The sequence below is a fragment of the Pseudophryne corroboree genome, chromosome 12 (genome assembly GCF_028390025.1).
Source record: "Pseudophryne corroboree isolate aPseCor3 chromosome 12, aPseCor3.hap2, whole genome shotgun sequence".
Classification (NCBI taxonomy): Eukaryota; Metazoa; Chordata; class Amphibia; order Anura; family Myobatrachidae; genus Pseudophryne; species Pseudophryne corroboree.
Window position 1 is genome coordinate 98,436,366 of NC_086455.1, and position 12,872 is coordinate 98,449,237.

Below are 12,872 nucleotides of genomic sequence, written 5' to 3' on the forward strand. Positions count from 1 at the left end.
CTATCTATCTATCTATCTATCTATCTATCTATCTATCTATCTATCTATGATAGATAGATAGATAGATAGATAGATAGATAGATAGATAGATAGATAGATAGATAGATAGATAGATTAGATAGATGATAGATAGGTAGGGCATGCTGACCTTATTATACACAGGTTAATTTATTGCCGTTCAGTATTGTGTTTTTGCAACGTTTCCACTTCAGTAACAAGTTGAAACAATGATCATCCATAATCAGATTATTCTATTTAGCTAAAGAATGTGCTCTAGGCTATGATTGTCTAAAGTTAGCACACGTTGAGCAAATCAATGATGTTTAGGAAACATAAAAAGCAAGGTTACTGTAGGTTCTGCTTATTAGCTAATGCAGCACCACAGACTGTACTTCTTTCTGCCAAAATACACTTGCTGACCCCAGTCAGCGATATTGCGGTAATGGGGCATGAGCTAAGCACTATCTCACACACCTCCGAAAGCCGCCATTCTCATTGGCCGGCTCTCTGTCGGTCACCGTTACGTCCCAAGATAGGATGTTCTTCCAAAGTCAAGTAGTCAAATCCGCGATGCTGCTGTAAACAGAATAAATTGGGTCACTCCGGTAACAAAGAGGACAGATCATTGTTCATCACCCGCCATCGAGAATAAGCTGTAGCGACCCTATTAAAGATGTCATTGCCAATTCGCTTTATAAAGCTTTTAAAGGAAAAGGTTCGCGTCGTTAACCTGCAGAAGAAATGCACGCACTCGATAGCTGTTATTGGAGCTCCTTTCTCCAAGGGTCAGGTAAGCAGAACATGCGATCGGTTGTGTCTAACTAGACGCTACCACATGCGATCATCTGAGCAGTTAAAAGCATCGTATGTGTATATGTTAATATGGTATTGTGCTCACTATTGCTGACCACCATACACTTGTGCGATGCCCCACGGCGCAACATCGTGGGGCATCGCACCGGCACTTCAGGTGCAATGAAATCGCACCTGAACTGCCAAAGTGATTACCATGCGATCATGTGATAGATCGCATGGTAATCACGTGTTGGGCACGTCACCGCCGCGTGGGGGCGGCCTCAGGCCTCTTCCGGCCAGTGCCCATGGCACATCGCAGTGCGATATATCTCATGTGGGCTTAAAACCACATGCGATCGCACTGCAATGCAAGAAATATTAAGTGCAGCACATAATCTCTTGAGACGCGAAATTCGACCAGCGTGCCCGCGCATCGCGTCTCAAGGTACTAAAATGTGCATACAATCTCTCACAGATGTGGTCGAAATCGAAGGCTAGTACTAATAATCTCATAAGTGTATGGGCACCATTACATGTATCTGGTAAGGCTTTACAAATGTCGTTTACATGTCTACCTTTCACAAAGTACATGTCATTACTTGTAGCCACTGTACAGTTTACATAAGAATTCTAACAGTAAACGTTATCATACCACATATTAACAGACATTTAAGGCCAATAATGAAAAATATTTCCATATGATTCATGCACATTATAAACGGTTAAGTCTAAATTCTACCAGGCTAAAGCACCCATGATGTTACAAACAGGTGACACGCAACAACACAGGCAGGAGCGAGGCTCGAGCATGGGAGTCCAAATGTACCCTCCTGGGCTCGCTTTGTTCACCACCTGGTTACTAAAGGCAATGAAGTCTTTTAGTCCACTAGGATTTAGCAACAACCCATTATAAACCTGACATTACGCAATGCAGAGCTTAAAGTGGTCCTACAGAGGTTGTGGAACTCACCTTCCATCCCTGTAGGTGCCATGTCACTAGCTCCTCCCCTTTTTACCCACCCTGGTGGATACCACACCCCTAGCCCCTCCCCTTCTTGAAAAACATTAATCTGCTGCTCAGCTCCGTCAGTTTCTCCATTGGCTGCCTGTATGTTATCGATTTCCATATAAAAAAAACTTCGATAAACAAAACTACTGTACACCAACATACCTCTCTTCTCTTATCTTACAATATCTTTCAGCTTGCCCTTTCATTATGCGCAAGGTCTGCATATTTCTTATACATGCATAACCTACTCCTAGTAATGGTTATAGGCAGGTCCGCCGCTACCCGCTCAGCAAAGGGATGCAAAGCAGTTAGGCACCAGTCTGGAGAGGCGCTCTTCCTGCTCCACAACCCTGCTGATGTCTCCTGCTAATGCCGACTGTTGCACCTGTCACACTGTATGACAGGCACCAGCGCAGGCAGCTTGAAGTGTCCTCCCACCCTCCTGTTAAGGACCTGAAAGGAGGCAGAGCTTCACAGGAATGAGGGAGTAAAGCTACATGGCACAAATGGAGTGGGACAACACAGGACCTGGGTTGCTGTGTGTTAGAGGGAGAGAATGGGCTGCTACAGATCCAGTCAGCCAGACTTTGTTAGGTAAGTGGAGGGAAAGAATGAGTGAAAAAGAAAGTGTGTGTGTGTGTGTGTGTGTGTGTGTGTGTATATATATATATATATATATATATGTGGGAATCAGCAGCACTCCATTCAGAAATATGGTAAGATTAGTACGACGGTGCCCTCCGTGTAACGACCCCAAATGGGGTGTCCATAAACAAATGTAGCAATCAGCGGCACTCACGGCTCCCAAAGAGGGAAATGAAGACTCTCAGTCGTTGTGCGGTCAACGTTTCAATGTTAGTAAATGTAACATTTAATAACATTGAAACGTTGACCGCACAACGACTGAGAGTCTTCATTTCCCTCTTTGGGAGCCGTGAGTGCCGCTGATTGCTACATTTATATATATATATATATATAGATATATATATAGATATGTGTGTGGGGGCATTATGTGTATAAGTGGCACTTCTGTGGAATTATGTATGAGGGGCTACTGCTATTGGCTACTACTATGGGCTTTATGTATAAGCGGCTGTGGGCATTATGTGTGTAATGGGCTCTACTAGGGTGGCCAATCCCGGGCCATTTTTTTCAATCCCGGGCATCGGGATTGAAAAATGGTTAATCCCGTGATACCCAGGATTGGCTTTTTTTAATGTGTGTCCGCCCATCCCCCACACCCCACCTCGCCTCTTCCTACCCGCACTGCCCGTATAACTCACCAAACTTGCGAGGCGGGCAGGTGGAAATCATGCCGCGTGGGGAGAGGAGGGAGCCGGGCAGCGTTGAACATCCTCAGGAACACTCAATGCTGCCAGTCATTAAATGGCCACTTGATCCCGCAATCCCCAGAATTGGAGCTTCCAATACCAGGATTGGAGCTTCCAATCCCAGGATATGGCCTAAATCCCGGGATCCCACCGATCCCGATATTTGCCACACTAGGCACTACTACTGTGAGCATTATGTTTAGCTGGCACTACTACTAGGGATATTATGTGTATAAGCGGCACTACTACTAGGGACATTATGTGAATAAGTGGCACTATTACTGTGGGCATTATGTATAAGCATCACTCCTACTGTGGGCATTAAGGGCATAAATGGCACTTTCAGTGGGCATTATATATAAAGGCACTACTATTATTATTATCCTTTATTTATATGGCGCCACATGGGATCCGCAGCGCCCAATTACAGAGTAAACAAATAAGCAAAACATGAAAACAGTGACTTACAATTCAAGACAATATAGGACAAGTACAGGGTATATAAATATAGCTGCATCAGTAAACAGCACTGAAATAAGTATTAGGGCGGCAGAAAACCGAGGGATGTGGTGCCGTCAAAGGGAGTATTGAAAAGAAGATAGGTTAAATAAGAGATGTAAAAGCACATGAGGGACGAGGGCCCTGTTGTGAAAGGTTACATTCTAAAGGGAATTATGTATAAGCGGCACTACTACTGGGGGCATTGTGTGTATAAGCAGCATTACTGCTGTTGACGTGTGTATAAGCGGTGCTACTGTGGGAATTATGTGTATAAGGGGCACTACTACTATGAGCATTGTGTGTATAAATGGCACTACTGTGGGCATTATGTATAAGGGGCACTACTACTGTCGGCATTATGTTTATAAGTGGCACTACTGTGGGTGTTATGTGTATGAGTGCCACTACTACTGTGGGAAGTATGTGTATAAGCGGCACTACTACGTGCGGTGTAATGTGAATTAGATTGTGCTACTATGTGGCATAATTTGAAATTGAAGTTGTGTGGCCACGCTCCTTGTGAGACAACACCTCTCTGTAAGTCTTGAAAGGTATGGAAGGGTGCAAATTTATGGTTTGCAGGGGGGCACCGAATACCCTCGCACCGGCCCTGGTTACAGGACTGTTTTCATGCAGCACCCACTCTGTGCAGTGCCCTCCCATGCACAAGACTTTTCTCTAGTCTCCAAGAGCCGGATGTACTAAGCGGAAAATGCGGTAAACTCCCTGTTTACCGCATTTTCCTGATGTACTAACCCCCGGCCGGCAGGTCAGCGCCGCGGCGGGGTACGCCAGCTTTAGCTGGCGATAGTCCATAAAAGCCTATGGGCTTCTCTTCGCGGCGCTGTGTGAGGGATCCGATCGGATCCCTCCCAGCATGCCCTGCGGCTGTCCCGTCACCCCGCGCATGCGCAGACTGACTCCTGGGGCCGAATCCCGGAAGTCAGGCTGCCGCTGCGCATCGCAGAGGACAGCTCTTATCGGAAGAGCTGTCCTCCGTAATGTTGATTGCATATGTTAGTACATATGCGATCAGCATCGTGGCGCAGGGCGGCGATGGGCGGCGATGTACATTAGTACATCCCGCCCCAAATCTTTAAGCGTTTCCTGAGAACTCAGGCAGGTTATCATATTTCACATAGCTTAACCCTCACACAGGTTATACCTCACGCAGCTCTTCCCCCTCACATAATTTATTATCCTTCACACAGGTTATACCTCACACAAGTCTCCCACGACACTGCTTATTCCTCACACAGCTCAGCTCACATCCTGACACCACTTATCCCTCACACAGCTCTTCCATTTAACACATCGTATCCCTCAGGCAGCTCTTCCCCCTGACACCACTTATCCCTCACACAGCTCTCCCCCTGACACAGCTTATACTTCACACAGCTCTCCCCCTCACATAGCTTATCCCTCACACAGGTTATCCCTCACACAGCTCTCCCTCTGACACAGTTTATCATTTACATAGCCCTCGTCTGACATAGCTCTTCCCCGACACAGCTGTCAAAGTCAGAAAAATATCTCTATACACACTGCCATATTTGCACCTCATACACGTCCGCGCTGCGCATGCGTACGCTCTCCCGTGCGTGCGCATACTCACAGTCGCGGGCACCCGCAGGCGCACGGTATGCGTATTTACGGTAGAGTTTATGTGATCGTAGCGTGCGACTTAATCGTTACATATTTTAACTATATAATGTATTTTGTAGATCATGGTCCCTTTGATAGATTCTGAAAGTTTAGTTAATATAGCATGTTCCTGGACAGGGGGATCCCTCTTTGTATTGTACAAAGGGTCTAACAGGAGTCATACAGTGGTGTTTAGTACCCATCGGAAGAGTATTTAATTAGCAATATTCCGGTGTTGGTTTGGAGCGGATTAATCGCTCGTGCGAATAGTTATGGACATAAGAAGTTTATGTCCATTTACTATTATTTGCTCTTACTTAGCCATGCGGCGGGAAACCCAGTTTCCCTCCCACCTGAGCTGTTGGAAATCGTCACAGCCCACCTGTATGAATCAACCTATGACCTTTTGTTATAGTGCGAGGAGGAATTCCTGTGTCCAATGAACAATGAGATTGTAGGGACCATTGAATTGTATTGTGTGTGGGGCATAAATAGACAAGCCGATCACATCCAGCTCACTCTTCAACGGTTATCATTGCTGAAAATCGGGAGCTGGATGTCCAGAGGCGCATGCGATCGTTTCCCCTTGTGCGTAAGTGTTTCTCCGCAACCATATTGTTCTTACTGTTATTGTGGGCCATTTCTCTCTCTCTCTCTTCTCCTCTTTCTCTCTTATTTTCCCTTAAAACATAATTGTATTGTATTGTATTTCCTGTGTAGTTATCTGGTTAGGTAGTCTATGTTATATTGTAGTGTATGACTTGTATTGTGTTAATTCTTTTGCAAGTATATCATTCATAATATATATATATTAGGCGTTGGACCCTAAGCCCAGGTATCTGTGTATTTCTTATAGTGTTTAGTATTCTCAGAGCGTCGGTGACGCTCGAACAGCATTTGAGTTAATAAGGTTACACTAGGTTGCATCTACACCCTATTTCTACACTAAGGTTTTACTGCATAATATACTGTTTATGGTTTAGATATAAAGGTTTAACATTGTGAGCGTCAGCGCCGCTGGTGATCTCCTCGTGGTCCCGAGCGTCCGCTACGCTATAGCGAATCATTATGTTAGACGGCAGCCAATAGCGTGCCTGCCTGTGATCTCTTGGCCGTGAGCGAACGTGACGCTTGAGCATCTCGACTACGGCTAAGCGATTGCTACGCAACGAGCGTACCCTTACGGTACTCCATACGTGAATAGCGTACAGTGTTCTTAGACCTCATAAAGGGTTTTATATAAGATAAATATTTAGCTTTATCAATTGGCGGCTCGCCCGTCCTTCACATATCTGCACTAGGTAATTTCAGCAGACATTATCCAGCAGCAAAGGGCGGGAGGTCATATTCCTCGTAGTGCTGTTTGGATAAGCGTCTGCTTCACTTAGTAAAGGGTGCTGAAGGAATCCGGGACCGGAGGTAAGAACAAAACGATAGTGTCTTTTTAAAACTGTTTATTTCTGTCTTGCGTACACACGCACGCATATCTGCATTTCTTTTCATTCGTGTATTTTCATATATCACTCTCCTGTTTGCCATTGTATAATTGATAAACGTACTAAGAGAGATTTGCCGCTATTTCATAGTTAAAAAGTAAAGGTAATACAGTTAAGGTATAGAAATACACACAGCTCTACCTAAAGGTAAAAGGAGAGATTGGTGTGGTGTGCGGTAGATGATCGAGGATCATCTACATTGATAAACGTGTTAGTTGTGTTACGGTGGACAAAGACTGGTGTACACGTGTCTCTAACAAAGGGAGAGACTCGCGTACGCAAAGGGCCGACGCACGCAGCGTAAATTACGCAACGGAGCGTCTGGGTACGCCCACGTAACTCAAGTCACACGATAGTGTTGATTTTTAAGTAACGCAACAGGCGATAAATAGCGCAACAAGCGATAAATAGCGCAATAGGCGATAAGTAGCGCAAATCTATTTTAAATTCGAAATTTAAATTAATAGATCCTTCTCCTAATTTGTAACACATCTGGTCTAAAGAGAAATTTCTGCGCAGAAATAGAAATAGAAACAAAAGTGTATATGTGGTGAGTGAGTGTTTGTTTTTACAATTTTGAGGATTGAACCAAAAGAAATCATCGAGTTCTCGTGAGGTACATACGTGTAAGTGAAATGCACGGTGGCTAGGGAGGCATCCTTGGTTAAACATAAAATTTGAGCATTAGAGTATAGCAGACCAGGAGGTCATACTGTAGCAGACCAGGAGGTCATAACAGACCAGGAGGTCTAGGTACAGCAGACAAGGAAGTCCGCTATAGAGTCCACAGGCACAACACCAAAAAAAAGGGTTGGTGCAACACCCATATAGGCCATACAAGCTCTTGCTAAAGGAATTCGCAGCCGCAATTTTCGATTCCGCTGGTCGCTCCGTACATAAGATTAGTTGCTTATGTGCTGAACGATTGTACCGCACGTAATTGTGTGCATTAGTAAACCTGACCGGTACTATTTGTGTACGAAGGTCATAAACGCTATTTGTACATTCTAACGTGATTTGTGTAATTTTTTCTTTTTTCAAAAAGGGAAGTTCGCTGGTCACTCAGGAACTATCTGACAACCACACCTTTACTGAAAAGGGTTAATGCTCTGCGGATCACACTCACATGTTCCAGTAAACAAAGGTTAATAGGGGCCCTGGGTCGAGTACGCCAGCACTATATCAGTGTGATCAGGTCGTATTGGTCGGCGTGGGCGAGTGAGTGAGGTGCTCGGTAAACTTCACCGTCAACCTATCGTGAATATCTTGGTTTTTTGTAAGGTTCCGTAACACCTGCAAATTATGGGGGCCAGTTGTTCAGGAAGGGGGCGATCAACCTCGGTTCGGGTTGATTCTATAAACCGACCAGTCGGGTCGGCAAGGTACGTAATGTGTGAAAAGTACGGAAGTCACACAGAAGCTTTATGTGATGAATGGGAGAGAATGACAGTACATGACGGGGAGAAATTCCCAAGAGTAGGTAGCTTCAGCACAGAAGTGTTAACGAATTTAAGGAGAAGGATATGTCTCATTAAATCAGCAAAGAGACGAATCAAGCATTATGATTATTTGCAGTTGTGGCAACAGGAGGGTGACATACAGAGAGGATTGGCTCAGGCGGCGGGATCTGGCTCGATCAGGAAACTGATAGCCACGGCCCCACCGCCACCATACATATCAGGAGAGAAATTGGTTGCGGAGAATGACGCACTAAGGTGTAACAAACAAACACTTAGCAACTGTGTAAATGTTAAAGATAATGTTAACCAATTAACCAATGCAAGTATTAACCCGTGCAAGTTGTACCCTGTTTTGAACTTTCCCCAGGAGTGTGATCAAGAGGACGAATCGGCAACAATATCAGCGCTCTCTCTAGCAGCCACCATATCAGAAACAACAGTAGGCACGGCCCAACCCATAAGATTAGTAACAAAGCCCCCTAGCGGAGGGACAGGTGAGGTCGTGTCAACGGGTAAGTACGGCACCATACACTATGCTGAAACTATTTCACCACAAACTGCAGAATCTACACAGAATGATGTTGTTAGAATTAATCCTGTTAAGGTAATAGTAGTGCCAAATGGGAAAACGGACACTTCAGGAGTCACTCCTGTTAGGAACATCGCCATGTATAGCCCGTTTACCCGAATGGAATTAAGGACCATAGTGTCTGAATTCCCTGACCCTAGAAAAGATTTAGTTGCTAGCCAAAAATACATCAGAGACCTAGGAAACACTTTAGAGCCCAATAATAAAGATTGGCAAGTACTGCTAAGAGCTTGTTTACCCTCCAATGTCGACGCAACTCAATTTTTAGCTGACTGTGGATTAGATCAGGATGTACCTCTTACAGATGTGTACAACAAAGATAATGTAAAAAGAATAAGTTTACAGTTAAAGGAGTATTTCCCAGCGGTAGTTAAATGGAACAAGATATTCTCCATTAAACAAAAGGAGTCAGAAACAGCTGCAGAGTATTTTCACAGAGCATTATCAGAGATGGCAAAATACACAGGCATAGAGGACATTAAAACAAACATAAACCATCGAGAAGTAGCAGTATCGGTACTGATGGATGGTTTAAAAGAGTCATTAAAGACTAGGGTACAGACCACACAACCATGTTGGCGAGGTCTGTCTGTGGCTACTTTGAGAGAGGCTGCTATTGATCACGACCGGAATATCACCAGACACAGGGAGTCACAAGGTGATAAGTTAATGTCGGTAAGTATACAGGCCCTGACCACAAAACAGCCTGTGTTAATATCACCAAACCCTGTGGGTAAGTCAAATGTGGTAACATGTTATTTTTGTCACAAACAAGGACACTTTGCACGAGACTGTAGATCGAGAAATGTACAAAAATCTTATCAACCCCCTAGACAACGACACGACACACGACATTGGGATCAGGGTCCACAGAGACGGAGTTATGAGCCACATACAGGGGAAACAAAAAGATACCCCCCGAACAGAGACTGGCACGCCTCTGTTAGTTCCCAGCTAACTCCCTCACAAGTAGTTGCTGCCAGCGGGATTCAGGGAGGTCACCATACCCAATAGGGGTGTGGCCATACCTGTAATCTGCAGCCAGTAAAATTGATTGCAAGCCTTGGAAGTGAACCCGAAGTTGCAATTAATGTAGCTGGTAAATCATTAAACTTTCTTGTAGATACGGGGGCGGCCAAATCAGTGATAAATTCGACAGTGGGCATGAGAACCACTGGTAGGACAATTCCAGCCATGGGAGTAACAGGAGTAGTCCAGCATTACCCTGTTAGCAAGCCAGCCGAGATTACAATAGGGCCTTTACATACCAAGCATTCCTTTTTGCTGGCTGCATCGGCACCGATCAATCTCCTGGGAAGAGACTTACTGTGTAAAATGGGGTGCGTCATTTATTGTACTCCTGAAGGTGTATTCTTGGACATACCTGAGAATCACGCTCAGGAAGTGCGAGACATGTTAGACTCCCCATCAAAATTAATGTCACATACCATTATGACAAATAGGACTCCCTCCCAAGTAGAAGAAATGACATCTCAGATACCAGAGTCACTTTGGACTAAAGATGGACAGGACACTGGATTAATGGCAAACGTAGCTCCGGTAGTTGTACAAGTAAAAGATGGTAGGATAGCTCCAAAAATCCCACAGTACCCTCTGAAGCCAGAGGTGGAGTTAGGAGTTTACCCAGTAATAGAGCGCTTGCTACAACAGGGCATTCTGGTAAGAACGTCCAGCACTGCCAATAGTCCCATCTTCCCTGTGAAAAAGAGTGGGGGGAGGGGTTACCGGCTAGTGCAGGATCTAAGGGGGATTAACAAAATAGTTGAGAGTCAGTTCCCCGTAGTGCCAAATCCAGCTGTCATCCTAATGCAAATCCCTCCCACTGCGAAATTTTTCACTGTTATTGACCTCTGCTCCGCTTTCTTTTCGGTACCTCTGCACCCTGACAGCCAATATTTGTTCGCATTTACATACAGAGGAGTCCAATACACATGGACTCGATTACCACAAGGATTCATAGATAGTCCAAGTATATTTTCTCAGGCTTTGCATGATTGTTTACAGTCTTTCCAACCAGAGAGTGGATCAGTATTAATACAGTACGTGGATGATCTACTACTGTGTTCTGATTCATTGGAAGCATCCCTGAAGGATACGAAACAGCTCCTGTTTCATCTTTCAGACACAGGACACAAGGTTTCCAAAGACAAGTTGCAATTATGCCAAACTAAGGTAAAATATTTGGGACACTGTCTAACACAAGGACTGAGACACCTGACCGCTGATAGAATTCAAGCTATTAGAGACATGACTCTGCCACAAACCCAGCAACAGATCAGAACATTTTTAGGAATGTGTGGGTATTGCCGTAATTGGATCCCAGGGTTTTCCATTCTAGCGTTACCCTTGCAGGAGATGGTCTCCTCAAACAAACCTGATCGGATTTCGCATACAGACGAGTCTGAGACGGCATTTGAGAGACTTAAACAGTGCCTAACGCAGGCACCAGCATTAGGTATGCCAGACTATGGGAAACCCTTTGAGCTATACGGAACAGAAAGTGCTGGTTGCGCGGCAGGCGTACTAACCCAAAAGCACGGTGATGCCAGCAGGCCAGTAGCATATTACAGCGCTCAGCTAGACACGGTAGCGCGATCCCTCCCCACATGCTTGCGAAGCGTTGCTGCGATAGCATTGCTAGTAACGAAAAGCGAAGATGTCGTGCTAGGTCACAACCTCACAATTCATACACCACATGCAGTGTCAGCCTTGTTAAATTCTGCCCAAACCAGGCACGTCTCATCAGCGCGGTTTACAAGATGGGAATTGGCACTAATGGCCCCCGTAAACATCACCATAAGGAGATGCAGTGCATTAAATCCTGCAACATATCTCCCAGGTGTGCCTGGACAGGCACAAAGGGTGGAGGATGAGAGTGGTGGGGAAGGAGGATTTAATACAAAGGAAGACACACATGATTGTATGGAATATTTGATCCAAAATTTTACCGCAAGGCCTGACATCAGTGACAACCCACTGGAAGATGTAGAACTTACGTTCTACACGGACGGTAGTTGTCATAGACAGTCAGACTCGGGAGACTTGTGTACTGGATACGCAGTCGTAGATGACCAAGGCACCATAGAAGCGGAACCGCTAGGCCCACCTCACTCAGCCCAGGTTGCTGAACTGGTCGCCCTAACCAGAGCATGTGAATTGGCTAAGGGTAAGTCAGCCAATATCTACACCGACTCTAGATACGCATTCGGGGTAGTCCATGATTTCGGAGCCCTATGGCGCCTCAGAAATTTCATGACGGCAGCTGGTACACCGATAGCGCACGCAGCTCACATCAAAAGGCTTCTAACAGCGATACAGGAACCCGACAGAGTGGCTGTTTTTAAAATGTAAAGCACACACATATAGCCAGGACCCAGTATCACTTGGTAACAGCCGAGCAGACGAAGCTGCTAAGTTAGCAGCTGGTACCCCCAGACAGACAGACACCACACAACTGATGGTATTTAATACCATCAACACACAGAAGTTGTGTGAGATGCAAAATTTGTGTTCCACACAGGAAAAGGCAGTCTGGAAGGCAAAAGGATATGGCCAGGAGTCCTCAGGACTCTGGACGGATGGACACGGTAAACCAGTGGCCCCCAGAGCATACCTTCCATGTTTAGCTGAGGCAGCTCACGGGCTGACTCATCTGGGCAAGGAAGGGATGTGCAAGTTGGTAAGAGCATATTGGTGTGCCCCAGGATTTTCATCTCATGCGAGTAAAAGAGCAATGTCATGCCTTACCTGTTTGAGAAAGAACATCGGAAAGGCAATACCTACAGAACCATCTCATATCCCACCTGCCGGCGGCCCTTTCCAGGTAATACAGATTGACTTTATACAATTACCCCCTTGTCGAAATTTGAAATATGTACTTGTTTGTATAGATGTTTTCTCAAATTGGGTCGAAGCATTTCCGGCGGCCACAAATACCGCTATGTTTACTGCTAAGAAAATTGTGCAGGAATTTGTATGTAGATATGGTATCCCTAGAATTATCGAAAGTGATAGGGGTACCCATTT

At 45.2% G+C, this 12,872-nt stretch overlaps 1 protein-coding gene across 5 annotated transcripts in view; it reads left to right on the forward strand.

Moving 5' to 3' along the window:
- Window positions 1-517: 517 nt before the first annotated feature.
- The window catches only part of ARG2 (arginase 2), a 926,201-nt gene continuing 913,846 nt past the window's right edge, over window positions 518-12,872 (forward strand). For 2 of the 5 annotated variants that reach the window (XR_010190474.1, XM_063947808.1), the window contains exon 1: window positions 518-790. Coding sequence is in view for 4 of the 5 variants with exons in the window: in XM_063947808.1 (XP_063803878.1) it covers window positions 674-790 (117 nt within the window). In the remaining variant the exon portion in view is untranslated. The remainder of the gene's footprint in view (window positions 791-12,872) is intronic. The other 3 variants (XM_063947807.1, XM_063947805.1, XM_063947806.1) reach the window with 3 other exon arrangements.